The sequence below is a fragment of the Budorcas taxicolor genome, chromosome 15, assembly GCF_023091745.1.
Source record: "Budorcas taxicolor isolate Tak-1 chromosome 15, Takin1.1, whole genome shotgun sequence".
Classification (NCBI taxonomy): Eukaryota; Metazoa; Chordata; class Mammalia; order Artiodactyla; family Bovidae; genus Budorcas; species Budorcas taxicolor.
In genome coordinates, this window is record NC_068924.1 from 77,181,583 (window position 1) to 77,200,305 (window position 18,723).

The 18,723-nt window shown below is 37.3% G+C and overlaps 2 protein-coding genes across 2 annotated transcripts; both read left to right on the forward strand.

Moving 5' to 3' along the window:
- Positions 1-493: 493 nt before the first annotated feature.
- Positions 494-1,426, forward strand: LOC128060503 (olfactory receptor 8J3-like). Its single transcript, XM_052652906.1, has one exon. It carries the CDS (start codon positions 494-496, stop codon positions 1,424-1,426), a length of 933 nt encoding a protein of 310 aa, XP_052508866.1.
- A 5,178-nt stretch (positions 1,427-6,604) lies between these two features.
- On the forward strand, positions 6,605-7,552 carry LOC128060603 (olfactory receptor 8J3-like). Its single transcript, XM_052652992.1, has one exon. The coding sequence runs from the start codon at positions 6,605-6,607 to the stop codon at positions 7,550-7,552; it is 948 nt and encodes a 315-aa protein (XP_052508952.1).
- Positions 7,553-18,723: the final 11,171 nt, after the last annotated feature.

The window sequence follows — 18,723 nt, forward strand, 5'->3', positions numbered from 1 at the left end:
TATTCTAAAAATATCTCAGATTACATGCTATCCAAAAGTTTTAATGACTGCTATCTGCCTATCAGCTAATATGAATCATGACATGGAGACCCGAAGGCTGCAACAGTCCATGACAGTGTTAATACAAGCTTGACCTCGGGAGGTAGGTGAAGGGATGCTTAGAATGGCAAATATTATGAAAATTGAAATTACAAAAAAAAAATACAATGTGGAACTCTGACAGAGAAAATTAGGGGATGGATACAATATTTGTGCTTTACAGTGGTTGCTTTTTCACATTTATTTTTTTCCATTTAGGCAAACTATATAAGCTGGAATACACTAGATTTCAGCAGAAGTAGAGGAGCTGATGTAATTTGGAAACATGATTTCAGGATACCCCACCCCAAGAATAGCCCTTGTTATCTAATGACAGTCCATGAAAATAATTACTTGGAAGTTTGTAACCATATTTTCTTTTCTTCCCCAAATAGATTAATTTCCAAACTGTTACATGGCTCATGAAAATTTCACCCGAGTCACTGAATTTATTCTCACAGGAGTCTCAGAACGTCCAGACCTCCAGATCCCTCTCTTCTTTGTCTTCCTGGTCATCTATGGACTGACCGTGACAGGGAACCTAAGCATCATCACCCTCACCAGCGTGGACTCTCACCTTCAGACCCCCATGTATTTCTTCCTCCGGCATTTGGCCATCATCAATCTTGGCAATTCAACTGTCATTGCCCCTAAAATGCTGATCAACTTCTTAGTAAAGAAACACACCACCTCCTTCTATGAATGTGCCATTCAGCTAGGCGGGTTCTTGGTTTTCATTGTAGCTGAAATTTTCATTTTAGCCGTGATGGCCTATGACCGCTATGTGGCCATTTGTCGCCCCCTGCTCTACATGGTGGTGGTGTCTCGACAGGCTTGCTTTCTGCTAGTTTCCCTCACATACCTCTATAGCTTTTCCACATCGATTGTGTCTTCCTTTTCTGTATTTTCAATGGCTTATTGCTCTTTCAATGTAATCAATCATTTTTACTGCGATATTGTCCCTCTCTTAGCATTGTCCTGCTCCGATACTTCCTTTCCAGAAACAGTAGTGTTCATATCTGCATCTACAAACTTGATGTTTTCCATAACTGTAGTTGTAGCATCTTATTTCAACATCATTTTGTCCATTCTAAGGATACGTTCATCAGAAGGAAGGAAAAGAGCCTTCTCCACATGTGCCTCACATGTGACGGCAGTGGCAGTCTTCTATGGAACTCTGCTTTTCATGTATTTACAGCCTCGAAATAACCATTCATTAGAAACTGATAAAATGGCTTCAGTGTTTTATACGCTGGTGATTCCTATGCTGAACCCCATGATCTACAGCCTGAGGAACAAGGATGTGAAGGCTGCCTTGAAGAGATTTCTGACAAATTCGTGCTGTTGATGTCTTTTTGAACTCTACAGGTCAATGAAGAGATCGTTAAGATAGGCTGCCGTTGTGTGGAGGAGATTCTTACAACATTAGAAGCCAAAGGAATGGGTTATTTTCCCATTTTGCAATTTCTGTTTTGAGAAAAGGTCCTAGTTTGCACCATTGAAATAGAAATCTTGAATACAACCCAGGTTTTCTGATCTAAAGAATAAAAATGTTTGAGTCAATAGTCACAGAATTTGGGGGCTGAATTGAAGGAAAAAAAAAAAGAGCCAGTGAAAGTCAGATCCTTATTCTTTGTATGAATTTTCCAGTTCACTTATCCTGATGCATGTGGCTGTGGGGGACAGTTCCAGTACCCCAGAGAAGGCTAAAATATGAACTGGTATTTATGAAATCACCCATGAGGCAGAGTCTGTAGTTTAGTTAATATTTAGCTAATATTAAAAAAGAAAAAGAACAAATAAAATCAACTCACTTAAGAAGATGACAATATTCAGATATCTTCAGAGCAGAGTGTCACCATGTCCAAAGTAGACTGCAGATTTCCTAACACACCAGTATATTCAATGCAACAAAATTAGAGTAATGTTAGAAGTGATAGGACTTCCCTGGTGGCTCAGATGGTAAAGAATCTGCCTGCAATGTGACAGATCTGAGTATGATCCCTGGGTTGGGAAGATCCCTTGGAGGAGGGCAGGGCAATCCACTCCAGTATTCTTGGGGCTTTCCTGGTACATCAGAGGGTAAAGTGTCTGCCTGCAATGTGGGAGACCCGGGTTCAATCTCTGGGTCGGGAAGATCCCCTGGAGATGGAAATGGCAATCCACTCCAGTCCTCTTGCCTGGAGAATCCCATGGACAGAAGAACCTGATAGGCTACAGTCCACAGGATCTCAAAGAGTTGGACACGACTGAGAGACTTCACTTTCTTTTCTTTCTTTCTTTTGAAGTGATAACAGAGAGAGATTCTCAGTTTCCGGCTTCCTTTCCTGTCTTCCGAATGTTCCTCTATGTGCCTTGGCTTGCAGTTTTATCAGTTTTATGGCCTCTCCTATCCACTTCATCTCCTGTGTCCCAAAGTGCTTTGTTTGGAACTTTTTGGTGGGCGAGGGTTTTCTGCCCTTCCTACTGGCCGCACAACTCTGCGCTGCATCACTGCAGCAATTTGAGACAGAAGTAAACAGAAGCATCAAAAGCAAGAGAGTCTAGGAAAAAAACAAATCTGAAAAAGCAGATTTATCTACCAAACTTTTAGTATTCAAAAAATCAATAGAAAGAAGAAAACAATTAAAATGGGCAAATTTTAGAACTGTTAAGAGGTGAGTATATGAATAACCAAGTACATAGAAAGCTGTCCACTTTCACTAGCCACCAAGTAAATGAAAATTCAACTCACAATGAGATTATTTTATCCCAATTCCATTTATAAGTTATTTTTAAAATGTCTACATCAAATATTGCCAAGGAGATGGGGCAAATAGAATTCTCATACATGGCTTTTGGTAATGTAAAATGTTACCATAAGTTCATAAAGTTAGCAGGTTCTTATAAAGTAAAAAAAAGCAGATGTTTATGTTACAGTAATTACCTCTTAGATCTATAACTAGTAAAATAATACATATATACACACATATGCTTTTATAAGGGTGTTTATACAAGATATTTTATAATAAACCGAAACTCAAATATCTATTGGTAAGAGAATGAGTAAAATGGGATAGATGTGGCAGAGGGCTGTATGCATCCATATAAACTCAGCACAGCCGAATTTCAAAACAATTAAGCTGAGTGCAAGATACAGACTAAGAACATTTATTGTGTGGTTTCACTTATGTGAAATTTAGAAACAGGGAAAATGAGATTAGGGATAGAAACCAGAGCAGCGTTTCCTCTAGGTGAGAGCGAGCTCTTTGGGAAGTTAAGGTCTAAGGGAAATTGCCTTTATGATGGGAGTAGCAAAGAAGCGGGGGTTATAAAGTATCAGGGAAATGTCTGTGGTGTTGAAATGTTATCTTGATTCAGGTATTAGGAACAAATGGCACATTTTCCAATTTTACCCATTTGTACAATTTAATGCCATCTTTTACTGTGTGCAAATTTTCCTCAATTCTAAAGCAAAAGGAATTCATAGAAGAAGAGAACATAGGTTAAATGTTATGTGAGGGAATGTATTTCCTTGCATTAGGTTTTATCTTCTGTGAGACTATGTCAACATCATGCAAAACCGGTAGATCGCAGCTCAGGAAGCACTATGATTTAGACAACTACTATTGCAACACATTGCATTACAGTAATTGTCATGTGTCTGTCATATGAAGAGAAAATGCATGTATATGACTCGTTTAAAGACAAGGCTTTAATTTCAAATCTTCTAGTCATCAATTACACACCTTTGGTCAAATCACATAGTTTATCTGAGCTTAGTGTCCTCTGAATCTGGGAATAGTAATATCCACCTCATTTAGGTTAAATGGTATATTTTTAATGCAGCACCTATGACATATTTTTACTGGAATAATAAACTTAAATAAAAAATTACATGCAATGGTGGTGATTAATTTGCAATTTTATCATGACTATTGAAACTGTTCCAATTGTGCTGCAATAAAGCACTTTAGTGTTTTTCGTTGTTGTTCTGATCATTGACTCTGTGTCAGTGATTGAGTACTTTCATGCCATGTGGATCTCCATGGAACTGTAAAGATCATTATGCTGTTTTCTTCCTTTCTTTAAATTATTCCTACGACTGTTCACTAGAGTCTAGGCCAGATATCCCGGAGGATAGGTAGGCACACAGGCAATCATTTTTAAATCTCTCAGAAGATTTAAGAGAAGTGATTTGAATAACTCACATGCTATTAATACTTTCTCAGGAAACATCACAAACATCACAAAGCATAGATTCTCCCTACTCAAAGAAAAGTCAGAGAAATTTGAGAGGAGGAAATCCAATTCTTCATTAACGTGAGTAGACAGAAATTGTTGATTTTGATTATTACCTTGACATTGGTAATTTCCCTTGTTTCTTAGATTCTGACTATGAACACTTTTATGGACACTGACAGATATTCTTTAACCGCAAAAACTCCATTATTATTATTTTCTGTTGTTGTTAACTTGTTTCCCTGGAATACTGTGTTAGTGTCAGGGCAGCACCTATGAATTGACTAGATGTCATACATCTATTTTATTTATGAAACCTGAAAGTCAGATGTGGATATTGTAAGTGCAGAGGGAGTTAGATATATCTGAAAAAATCATGAGCAATCTAATCTATTAAAATCCAGTAAGATTAGAATTTCCAGATAAAATATAAGATGTTCAGTTGCATTTAAATTTCAGATCAATGGCAAACACTTTTTAGTACCTGCCTCATATAACATTTGAATTTTCTATAAATATATCCAATGAAATATTTGAAAAAGACTTTAGGATATGTATTACCCATGAAACATTTTATAAACTGAAAATGATCTTAATATAAGGATATGTATATTCTTCTATATGAGAATCAATTCCCACACATGAACTTGGAGAGTTTTTAGTTGTTTGTTTTCCCTAACGGTTGCTTACTTTTTTTTTTTTTTTTCAGGAATGACTTTACTAACTGAGTAAACTAGTAAATGAGTAGAATACTTTTTTAAGAGTTAAGGAGAAAGCCATGAACCTCAAGTAGTTCCTAACGCTTATCACCAGGTTTGAAGATTGAAATATCAGTTGTATCTTTGCATACTTTTTTTATCCTGTGTGCTCTAATGGTTAGCCCTAAATAGAAGCATATAAATGTTGCATCAGAATAGTCAAAAATGACCAAAGATATCCTTTGCAAAATAAGAAGAAAGGGCGGAGTATTACTATCTCTTTAAGATTCTTATAGCAATTCTTTTTGATAAGTACCCAGAAGTTGTAAGTTGGACCATATGAGGAATTGCTAATCAACAGATATCAAATTTCAGTAATGGAAGATGAATAAGTTCTAGAGAGGAGCAGCATTGTGCCTATAATTAAGAATGCTAGTCTATTGAACCTTAAATCTTTTAAAGGAACAGATCTTATGTTATATATTCTTAAGGAGAAAAGTAAAATTAAAAATGAATGGGTAGGGTAAAATAATCTGGAAATTTAGAAGAAAATAATAAAAGACACTGAAAACGAAGATGCAGTCAATAAACACTAGACTAATCCTTAACAGAACTGAAGACTTCAAAATGGTGAGATTGGTAGCGGATGTCTGAATTCCTTTGCCTAATTCAGTGTGTCTCACATTCTACAAGAAAACCCATGATGGCAGGCCAGGCAACACTTGGTTCTTCTCTGTGAAAGAGGAAAGGGCCTGAAAGCCGAATGGGACACAATAGAGAAACAGCAGACAGTGTCATCTAGGAAAAAGCAATGGAGCTGGCTCCACAAGCCCAGCATCACGTTCCATCCTTAAACCCATTTTTGGATCAGACTAGTTTCTTGATTTAACAAGACAGAAATTCTGTAGTATCTTAATAAGGAAGTAAAATCTAGGAAGAAATGTTTATAGTCTAGGTTGCTTTTAGTTCAACCGGTATTTTTGAATATCAGCAGGGACACAGAGGACAAGAGAAAAAAATATAGGGCTGAGTGTATGCTGAGTGAGGTGATGTAAGTAGAAAGGCTATACAGAGCTGAATGTCAAATGCATTGAATATGAGGCTGAAGCTTATTCTTCAATTATTCTAAAAATAATCTCAGATTACAAATTTGACTACTCAAAAACTATTAAAGACTGTTATTTGTCTATCAGCCAAACTGAGAGAATCATGACATGGAGGTCAAAATGATACAGTCATCAATGACAGCATTAATTAAAGCTTGACCTAAGGAAGTAGGAGTGCGTAGAATGGCAAAATATTATTGGCACTGGCAAATAATAAAATGTGGAACTTTGAAAGAGAAATTTAGAGGATGGGTACAATATTTGTGATTTAAAGTGCTCCCTTTAAAATTTTTATGTTTGCCATTTAAAAAGTGTATGTAGCCAGCAACACACTAAATTTCAGCAGAAATAGAGGCGCTGGTATAATTTGGAAGTATGATTCCAGGAAATCTCACCCTAGGCATTGCCTGTGCCATCTAATGGCAATCCTAGGAAGTACAACTTTTAAAAACTAACCATTTCTCCTTTCTTGCTCAAACAGATGACTCTTCAAACTCTACCATGGCTCATGAAAATTTCACCCGAGTCACTGAATTTATTCTCACAGGAGTCTCAGAACGCCCAGATCTTCAGATCCCTCTCTTCTTTGTCTTCCTGGTCATCTATGGACTGACCGTGACAGGGAACCTAAGCATCATCACCCTCACCAGCGTGGACTCTCACCTTCAGACCCCCATGTATTTCTTCCTCCGGCACTTGGCCATCATCAATCTTGGCAATTCAACTGTCATTGCTCCTAAAATGCTGGTCAATTTCTTAGTAAAGAAACACACCACCTCCTTCTATGAATGTGCCACCCAACTAGGCATGTTCTTGGTTTTCATTGTAGCTGAAATTTTCGTGTTAGCCGTGATGGCCTATGACCGCTATGTGGCCATTTGTCACCCCCTGCTCTACATGGCAGTGGTGTCTCGGAGGACCTGCTTTCTGCTAGTTTCCCTCACATACCTCTATAGCCTTTCCACAGCTATTGTGGCTTCATCTTCTGTATTCTCTATGTCTTATTGCTCTTCCAATGTAATCAATCATTTTTACTGTGATATTGTCCCTCTGATAGCATTGTCTTGCTCTGGTACTTCCTTTCCGGAAACAGTAGTATTTGTATCTGCAACTACAAATTTGGTGTTTTCCATAATTACCGTTGTAGCATCTTATTTCAACATTGTTCTGTCCATTCTAAGGATACGTTCATCAGAAGGAAGAAAAAGAGCCTTCTCCACATGTGCCTCACATATTACAGCAGTGTCAGTCTTCTACGGAACTCTGCTTTTCATGTATTTGCAGCCTCAGACTAACCATTCTATGGGTGTTGATAAAATGGCTTCAGTGTTTTATACACTGGTGATTCCCATGCTGAACCCCATGATCTACAGCCTGAGGAACAAGGACGTGAAGGCTGCCTTGAAGAGATTTCTGACAAATTCATGCGGTTCTTTTAAACTGATGTAATTTTTAACTCTAAGGTAAATGAGGAGATGGTTAAGAAAGGTGCATTGTGTGGAGGAGACTCTGAACAGCATTAGATGCTAATGGAATGGGTGTTTTTCCCATTTTATTTATTTTGAGGCAAGGCTCTAGTCTGCATTATACAAATAGAAATCTTAAAAATAACCTAGATTTTTTTTTTTTTCTGATCTAAAGAAAAAAAAGTCAGAATTTGAGACAATAGTCTCAGAAATTTTGGCAATGAATTGCAGAAAGGAAACAGTGTATGAAAATGAGATCCCCATTCTTTGTAAAAGCAGTCCAGTTCACTTATCCTGAGCCAAGTTCATTTATCCTACTGACCCACGTAGGTTACTGGAAGATTTCACTTGCCCCAGACACCCCCCCCCAAAAAAAAACCACACCAAAAAATGAACTAATATTTATGAAATCACCCATGAGGCAGAGTTTGTAGTTTGCCACAAACCTTTTTAATTTCCTATTCTAATTTAAAAAGAACAAACAAATCAACCCTCTTAAGACGATAACAATATTCACATGTCTTCACAGCGTAATATAACCATGTTCAAGACAGATTCTAAGTTCCTGACAGAGTAATATAGCCAATAGAAGAAAATTAAAGTAATCCTTGAAGTGACAGCAGAGTGGCTCTCAGTTCTCCTGCTCCCTTCTCAGCCTTCAGATCTTCAGAGCATTAGTCTGCACCTTCGTTTGAGACTTTGTCGACTTCACGGCCTCTTCTACCCACTTCATCTCCTGCATTCCAATCTGTTTTGTACTTGTGGAATTTTTCTGGTGGGAGATAACTTTTTGCCCTGCCTAGTGATTGCCTGGAAAATCCCATGGACAGAGGAGCCTGGTAGGCTGCAGTCCATGGGATCGCTAAGTACGACACGACTGAGCAACTTCACTTTCAATTTTCACTTTCATACATTGGAGAAGGAAATGGCAACCCACTCCAGTGTTCTTGCCTGGAGAATCCCAGGGACGAGGGAGCCTGGTGGGCTGCCATCTATGGGGTCACACAGAGTCAGACACGACTGAAGTGTCTTAGCAGAAGCAGCAGCAGTGATAGCAAAAATCTCTTTGGTAATACAGTAAGATATTGGGTCATAGAACAAAACAGAAATATCAAAATATAAAACATCAGGGGGAAAATATGCAAAAATTGTTTTATCTAGCACATGTAAAAATTCAAATAATCAAGTAAAGATTAAATTTCAATGGGCAAAATTTAGACGTAATATGTACATTTGAACACAGACTGGTTCCAAATAGGGAAAGCAGTACATCAAGGCTGTACATTGTCACCCTGCTTATTTAACTTATATGCAGTGTACATCATGGGAAACACTGGGCTGGAAGAAGCACAAGCTGTAATCAAGTTTGCCAGGAGAAATATCAATAACCTCAGATATGCAGATGACACCACCCTTATGGCAGAAAGTGAAGAAGAGCTAAAGAGCCTCTTGATGAAAGTGAAAGAGGAGAGTGAAAGAATTGACTTAAAACTCAACATTCAGAAAACTAAGGTCATGGCATCCGGTCCCATCATTTCATGGCAAATAGATGGGAAAGAATAGAAACAGAGACAGATTTTATTTTTTGGGCTCCAAAATCACTGCAAATGGTGACTGCAGCTATAAAATTAAAATATGCTTGCTCCTTGGATTGAACCCAGGTCTCCCACATTGCAGGCAGATTCTTTAGTGTCTGAGCCACCAGGGAATAGAATTATTTTATCCCAATGTTCATTTATATATAAGTGTGTGTGTGTGTATTAATTTTTACATCAAATATTCGTAAGAATATGGTGAAAATGAAATTCTCATGCACAGCTTTTGCTAATGTAAAATGCTACAGTAAGTTTGGTAATCTTGCAGTTTCTTGTAAAGTTGAATATACAGTGACCTATGTCCTAGTTATTCTAAGATCCCTAACTAGGAGAAAGTAGTGTATATATACTCACACATACACTTATATAGGACTCTTTATGCTAGACGTTTTAATAGAACAAACACAATATCCATCAATATTTGAAGAGTTGTGGTACTCAAATGCAGTCGGGTATCGTATAGTTATAAAATCACACTTGGATAAATTTCAAAATGACTATTCACTTACATAAAATTTGAAAACAGGATAATAAGTTTAGGGATAGAAAACAGTAGTAGTTGCTAGAGTTGTGAGAGTGTTTGTGGAGTTAAATGAGGGAAATTTCCATTATTCCTTGAGAGGTGAAGGGTGGAGGGGTTATAAAGAATTAGAGAAGTTTCTGTGGTGCTGAAAATATTCTATATCTTGATTTAGGTATTAGGAACAAATGACACATTTTCCAAAACTTACTCATCTATGCAATTTAGATCCATCTTTAGTTGTTTATGATTTCTCCTCAATTCTAATACATAAGGATGAGGGTATAGGTAAAATGTTATGAGAGGGCATGTACGGTCTTATATTAAATTTTACCTTCCATGGGGTTGTACTGAACATTATCCAAGTGTGTTGGTGTCTCAGCTCAGGGAGCACTATAGTTTAAGCACACACTGCATTTCAATAATTGTTATAGATTTGTCATATTAAAGGTCAGGGTATGTATACCACTCACTTAAAGATGAGGCTTTAATTTCATCATGGCTTTGGTCAAATTACATAATTTATCTGATCTTGGTTTTCCTCTGTTTATTGTTATATCATATAGGTTAAATGATATATTTTCACACCAGTGCCAACTACATATTTTTTTCCTGGAATTATAAATTTAAAAAATTCTATACAATGATGATGATTCATTTACAATTACGTCATGAGTTTTGGAACTGTCTCAGTTTTGCTGAGTTAAAGCCCATACAGTAGCATTTTCATTGTTACTATAATCATTGAGTCTGTGTAAATGAAGGAACACGTAAAACAGGCTGTAAGTCTCAATGGAGCTGTACAGATCATTTATGCTGTTTCTTCCTTTCCTTAAATTGCCCCTTACACTTTTTCACTAGGGGATATGCAGAATATCTTGGATAATTAGCAGAAACTACAGGCAATTTTTTAATCTCTCAGACAATTTAAACAAAAATGTCTTAATAAATACCATACTACTTCCTCAAGGAACATCAGAAAGATAGAAGAAAAGCGTAAATTCTTGTTACTCAGAGAAAAGTCAGAGGAACTTGAGAGCAGAAAACTGCAATTACTCTTTAAATGTGAGTAGATAAACATTGCTGTTGACTTTCATGATCTCCTAATGTTGGTAATTCACCTTGATTCGTAGATTCTGACTAAAGACACTTTTATGGTCGCTGACAGATCATTCTTTATGTCACATAAATTTCATTATTTCCTTTTTTAACTGGTTTCTCTGGAATAGTATGGTATTTAAGGTGTTAAAATCCCATGAATTGACAACATGTTCTATATCTGTTTCAACTTGTGAAAGTTGAAAGCTGCATTTGGATATTACAATTGCAGAAAGAGTGCACAGATCATCACCAATCTAACTACTAGAATCCAGTAAGGCTAGAATTTGCAAATAAAATACAAGATATTCAGCTGCATTTAAATTTCAGATCAATAACAAATATCTTTTAGTATCTACCTCATGCAACATTTGGCATTTTTGTTAATGTAACCAATTCAATATTTTAAAAAGGATATTTAAAAATATTGTGTCACCCATTAAATATTTTATAAATTGAAAATAATTTAATTTAAAGATATGCATATTCTTATATATAACATCAACTCCCATGCATAAACTTGGAGATTTTTTATTCGTTTGTTTTCTCTCAGTTTAGTTCCGTTCAGTTCAGTCGCTCAGTAGTGTCCGACTCTGTTTTCTCTACCAGTTGCTAACTTGCTAACTACATGGTCCATTTTTTTCTTTTTCTATTTCTTTTTTAAAGAAAACACTTTAAAAATTGAGCAAGTAGACTGGTAAATATAGGATGACTTTTTAAGAGTTTTGGAGAAAGACTTTAAGCCCAAATAATTCCTAACTGCCATCAGCAATTCTGAAGATTCAAAACGCAGTCATGCCTGCATGCATTTTGTATCTTGTCTGCTGTAAAGAACACATGCATGCTCAGTTGTGTCCGACTCTTTGGGACCCCATGAACTGTAGCCCCCTATGGGATTTTCCAGGCCAGAATACTGGAGTGGATTGTTATTTCCTCATCCAGGGTATCTTTCTGACCCTACAGGAATAGAAACTGCATCTATAAACAGACATATCCTTTCCAAAAAAATAAAAACACCAACTTGGCAGGGTATCAGTTCAGTCTAGTCACTCAGTCATGTCTGACTATTTGTGACCCCATGAACAGCAGCACGCAGGCCTCCTTGTCCATAACCAAATCCCGAAGTCCACCCAAACCTATGTCCATTGAGTCAGTGATGCCATCCAACCATCTCATCCTCTGTCATCCCCTTCACCTCCTGCCCTCAATCCCTCCCATCATCAGGGTCTTTTCAAATGAGTCAGCTCTTTACAGCAGGCGGCAAAAGTATTGGAGTTTCAGCTTCAACATCAGTCCTTCCAATGAACACCCAGGACTGATCTCCTTTAGGATGGGCTGATTGGAACTCCTTGCAGTTCAAGGGAGTCTCAAGAGTCTTCTCCAACACCACAGTTCAAAAGCATCAATTCTTCTGTACTCAGCTTTCTTCAGAGTCCAATCCTCACATCCATACATGACTACTGGAAAACCCATAACCTTGACTAGATGGACCTTTGTTGACAAAGTAATGTCTCTGCTTTTTAATATACTGTCTAGGTTGGTCATAACTTTCCTTCCACGGAGTAAGTGTCTTTTAATTTCATGGCTGCAGTCACCATCTGCAGTGATTTTGGAGCCCCCAAAATAAAGGCTGAAACTGTTTCCACTGTTCCTCATCCATTTGCCATGAAGTAATGGGACCGGATGACATGATCTTAGTTTTTCGGATGTTAAGCTTTAAGCCAACTTTTTCACTCTCTTCTTTCACTTTCATCAACAGGCTTTTTAGTTGCTCTTCACTTTCTGCCATAAGGGTGGTGTCATCTGCATATCTGAGGTTATTGATATTTCTCCTGGCAATCTTGATTTCACTTTGTGTTTCTTCCAGCCCAGCGTTTCTCGTGATGTACTCTGCATATAAGTTAAATAAGCAAGGTGACAATATACAGCCTTGACATACTCCTTTTCCTATTTGGAATCAGTCTGTTTTTCCATGTCCAGTTCTAACTGTTGCTTTCTGACCTGCATACAGATTTCTCAAGAGGCAGGTTAGGTGGTCTGGTATTCCCATCTCTTTCAGAATTTTCCACAGTTTATTGTGATCCACACAGTCAAAGGTTTTGGCTTGGTCAATGAAGCAGAAGTAGATGTTTTGCTGGAACTCTCTTGCTTTGTTGATCATCCAGCAGATGTTGGCAATTTGATCTCCCTTTCCTTTGCCTTTTCTAAAACCAGGTTTAACATCTGGAAGTTTATAGTTCACGTATTGCTAAAGCCTGGCTTGGAGAATTTTAAGCATCACTTTACTAGCGTGTGAGATGAGTGCAATTGTATGACAGTTTGAGCATTCTTTGGCATTGCCTTTCTTTGAGATTAGAATGAAAACTGACCTTTTCCAGTCCTGTGGTCACTGCTGAGTTTTCCAAATTTGCTAGCATACTGATCGCAGCACTTTCATAGCATCATCTTTTAGGATTTGAAATAGCTCAACTGGAATTCCATCATCTCCACTACCTTTGTTCATAGTGATGTTTCCTAAGGCCCACTTGACTTCACATCCAGGATGTCTGGCTCTAGGGGAATGATCACACCATCGTGATTATCTGGGTTGTGAAGATCTGTTTTGTACAGTTCTTCTGTGTATTCTTGCCACCTCTTCTTAATATCTTCTGCTTCTGTTAGGTCCATACCATTTCTGTTCTTTATTGAGCCCATCTTTGCATGAAATGTTCCCTTGGAATCTCTAGTGTTCTTGAAGAGATTTCTACTCTTTCCCATTCTGTTGTTTTCCTCTATTTCTTTGCATTGATCACTGAAAAAGGCTTTGTTATCTCTTCTTGCTATTCTTTGGAATTCTGCATTCAAATCGGTATATCTCTCCTTTTCTCCTTTGCTTTTCACTTCCCTTCTTTTCAGAGCTATTTGTAAGGTCTCCCCATACAGCCATTTTGCTTTTTTTCATTTCTTTTTCTTGGGGATGGTCTTGATTCCTGTCTCCTGTACAATGTCATGAACCTCCATCCATAGTTCATCAGGCACCGTCTATCAGATCTAGTCCCTTAAAGCTATTTCTCACTTCTACTGTATAGTCATAAAGGATTTGATTAGGTCGTATCTGAATGGTCTAGTGGTTTTCTCCACTTTCTTCAATTTCAGTCTGAATTTGGAATTAGGGAGTTTTCATGATCTGAGCTACAGTCAGCTCCTGGTCTTGTTTTTGCTGACTGTATAGAGCTTCTCCATCTTTGGCTGCAAAGAATATAATCAATCTGATTTCAGTGTTGGCTACCTGGTGATGTCCATGTGTAGAGTCTTCTTTTGTGTTGTTGGAAGATGGTGTTTGCTATGACCAGTGCATTCTCTTGGCAAAACTCTATTAGCCTTTGCCCTGCTTCATTCGGTACTCCAAGGCCAAATTTGCCTGTTACACCAGGTGTTTATTGACTTCCTACTTTTGCATTCCAGTCCCCTATAATGAAAAGGACATCTTTTTGGGGTGTTAGTTCTAGAAGGTCTTGTAGGTCTTTATAGAACTGTTCGACTTCAGCTTCTTCAGCGTTACTGGTTGGGGCATAGACTTGGATTACTGTGATATTGAATGGTTTGCCTTGGAAACAAACAGAGATCATTCTGTCGTTTTTGAGATTGCATCCAAGTACTGCATTTCAGACTTTTGTTGACTATGATGGCTACTCCATTTCCTTAAGGGATTCCTACCCACAGTAGTAGATATATTGGTCATCTGAGTTAAATTCACCCATTCCAGTCCATCTTAGTTTGCTGATTCCTAGAATGTCAATGTTCACTCTTGCCATCTCCCGTTTGACCACTTCCAATTTGCCTTGATTCATGGACCTGACATTCCAGGTTGCTATGCAATAGTGCTCTTTACAGCATCTAACCTTGCTTCTATCACCAGTCCCATCCACAACTGGATGGTGTTTTTGCTTTGGCTCCATCCCTTCATTCTTTCTGGAGTTATTTCTCCACTGATCTCCAGTAGCATATTGGGCACCTACCAACCTGGGGAGTTCATCTTTCAGTGTCCTATCATTTTGCCTTTTCATACTGTTCATAGGGTTCTCACGGCAAGAATAGTGAAGTTATTTGCCATTCCCTTCTCTAGTGGGCCACATTCTGTCAGTCTTCTCCACCATGACCTTTCCATCTTGGGTGGAAATCATTTTCAATAAATGCCCAGAAGTTGTATGTTGGGCCATACAGGGAGTTGCTAATCAACAGGTATAAAAAAAAGTCAGTTAAGGAAGGTGAATAAAATCTAGAGATCTACTCTATACATTTAACTATAATTTACCATACTGTACTGTTCACTCATAAATTATATAATGGGGCAGATCTCATATTATGTATTTTATTACATAAAATCAAAATTTAAAAAGTAGACAAGGTCCATGGAATTTCATAAGCAAAAATACTAGAGTAGGTTGCCATTTCCTACTTCAGGGGATCTCCTCAATCCAGACATCAAACTCAAGTCCCCCACATTTGTAGGCAGATTCTTTACCACTGTGCTACCTGGGAAGCCCAAATCAACTATACTTCAATAAATTTTTTTTTCTTGAGAAAAAAAAGAGACATGAGAGACACAGAATCGACATCCTGTCGTGCATTGTTACAGGACAAAAGAAAAACTAGAATCTCAACAGACAGGGTTGTCCTCAGTGGAAAAGGATGCAGGTAGATTGAGAAACCTATTGGGAAGTTATGCTACAATTAAAAAAAAAAAAAAAACTGGAAGCAGATGAAAAAATCTTGAAATAGATGAAAAAATATCATAGGATCATTAGGGCTCATTTCCTAAATATCCGCAAGTCTAACTTACCAAACATGCTGCAGACTTACATAGTAGCTTGCCCAAAGTAATATTTAAATGTCTCATAAACACTTAAAGTGTAATAAGTTCATAATATCACTTTCATCACTCCATCTTAAATCATAACCCCAAATATTTGAAAAACCATATCTGATCCAGTCACCAAAAAAAAAAAAAAAAAAAAAAAACCCACAAAAGAATTTTTTGTTCCTAGTCTCAGTGTCATTCCCTCATCTCTTTCTCATAGAGCCCACACAAGGAATTATGTTGCGGATGCTTTCTTGTTTCTGCTCTCAGCTGTTAACATACCATCTTCTCTCTATTTCCATTTCTCTACTTTGGCTCATTATCTTACACCAGGAATCCTATAGCAACTGCTTAACTCACTTTTAAATTTTTATTCATGATTTCTGCTGCTGCTACTGAGTTGCTTCAGTCATGTCCGACTCTGTGTGACCCCATAGACGGTGGCCCACCAGGCTCCCCCGTCCCTGGGATTCTCCAGGTAAGAACACTGGAGTGGATTGCCATTTCCTTCTCCAATGCAGGAAAGTGAAAAGTGAAAGTCAAGTCTCTCAGTCGTGTCCGATTCTGTGCAACCCCATGGACTGCAGTCCACCAGGCTCCTCCGTCCATGGCGTTCTCCAGGCAAGAACACTGGAGTGGGTTGCCATTGCCTTCTACCTCTTTTCAATTATGTAATTATTATCTTCATAACAGCAAGAGTTATCTTTCTAAGGTTTAAAACTGGCCATGTTCCCTATCTACCTTCAAACTTATCAATGCTTTAGAATTCACTTAAAATAAAATCCAACTATTTACTGTGACCTATGCCATATGATTCTACTGTCCCCATTTCCTCATTATTATTTAGTCACACTGGCTCCATTAAGTTTTGCTATCAAAACAGACAGGAAAAAGAAAAGTTATTTTCTACCCCAAAACAGCATCTTCAGGAAATCGGAATCCTGGAACGTTCTTCCAGTGAGTCATTCAAAAGTTGGTTCTGCCTCACTGTTCAGTTTTAGTTCAAATGTCATGTCTCAAAAAGGTCTTCTCATAACATCTTGCGTGAAATAGTTCTCCCAGGTTATCCTAATGTATACTTTGTTACGTGTTAATATTAAAATTAATATACTCTACAGTTATCCTGTGATTATGTTTTGTTACCAGCCCTTTCTCTCTTCCCTATTATTGGAATAGAATGTCCATGAGGTAAGGGACAAGTAATTCAACTGAAGCTTGACTATTTTCTGACAAAAGTAGAAAATCAACAAATACCTGATAATTAAGTAAGAAAATGACTCAAGGAACCAAAGAGAATGTTTGGTGTCAGAAACAAACTAGTATAAAATATTCAACAATATTAGAAGTAATTTTGGTCTTATAGCTCTGATTCTTTTTCATTGTCATGTCTTTTTTTTTTCTTACTGTAGAATTTTTATTTTAATTTTGTTTAGAAGAGAAATGTCAACAGTTCTGGTCTTTTAAAAGTCACATATTTATGATATATAGATTTAAAAAACACTTTATTGAATTATGATTGACATGCAAAAACTCTACATGTTTAATGTATGCAACTTGATGAGATTGGAGATATGTGTGTATCAGTGAAATAATCACCACAATTTATGCCATAAGCAGATTCACCATCTACAAAAGTTTCTTCCTGCTCACTTTATTAATTATTATTAATATATTTCATATATATGTTAATTATTGCTAAAGGGTAAATCTTATGTTAATTGATCAGGTAGCTTGGACCCTCTACAACTTCTCTCCAAGTCCTTGGATTAGAGACTATGAAGAGACTTCTTTTGTGTCAGATGCCCCCAACTAGATATCAATTGTTATTGAGAAAAAGCTCAACTTAGTGAGGTCAAATATCACCTTTCAAATATCTCTAGCAGAATATTCAGTTATATTATAATCTCATGTAGATCCTTTAGCAAATATATGTAATGAAATTACCATAGAAGTTCTATAAAAAGATGTTTAATATTATTGCATTGATGAAAAAATATAAAAAATTTGATAAAATATCAGTAAAATGATGAACTAAAATTGAGGTCAGAAGTATTTCACAATTCAAAAAATAACATTATAAAATTGTAAAAATAAAAAATAATGGTTAAAAATAAAAGCATATTGAAATAACATGAGGAATTACATCAACCTGTGGGCAAGAAGGAAAAGAGCTATGAAAGAGAGGAAAACACTTTCAAAGACAAAAATTTTTTAAAGCTGAAAAGAGAATGCTGCCACTGCTGCTAAGTCGCTTCAGTCATGTCCAACTCTGTGCGACCCCATAGACGGCAGCCCACCAGGCTCCCCTGTCCCTGGGATTCTCCTGGCAAGAACACTGGAGTGGGTTGCCACTTCCTTCTCCAATGCATGAAAGTGAAAAGTGAAAGTGAAGTTGTTCAGTTGCATCCGACTTGTAGCGACCCCATGGACTGCAGCCCACCAGGCTCTTCCATCCATGGGATTTTCCAGGCAAGAGCACCGGAGTGGGGTGCCATTGAAAAGAGAATAGTTGATGTAAAAAAATGTATCTGAGAACATGTCTCCATATTTTTTTTCTGGTAATAAAGTGAAAAATGAGCAAAGAGGTTAACAGAAATAGATGGTCAAATTTGCAAGTTCAATATACACCGAATAAAAGCTATAGAAATACAGTATAAACGAAAAGGGGTAGAGCACTGGCTAAACTATCTAAAGAGAAAGCAAGAAATCTCAGATTAAGAAATTAAGAATAGATGCCAAATTATTTGTATGCTTAGTCACTCAGTCATGTCCGACTCTGTGACCCCCATCAGGACTGTCGCCCACCAGGGTCTTCTGTCCATGGAATTTTCCAGGCAAGACTATTGGAACAGGTTTCCATTTCCTATTCCCAGGGATCTTCCCAACCCAGGGATAGAAACTCTGTCTCTTGCGTATCCTGCATTGGCAGGCAGATTTTTTACCATTAAGCCACTTGGGAAATCTTGACTTATTAGGGAACTTGCAATTCCTCATGTCTTCCTCACACTCTGTGCAAGAGACATCAGATTGGAATCTCTGCTCTACTTTTTAAGCTATTAAAACATTCATAATTAAATAAGATTATGAGAAAATAAATTTTC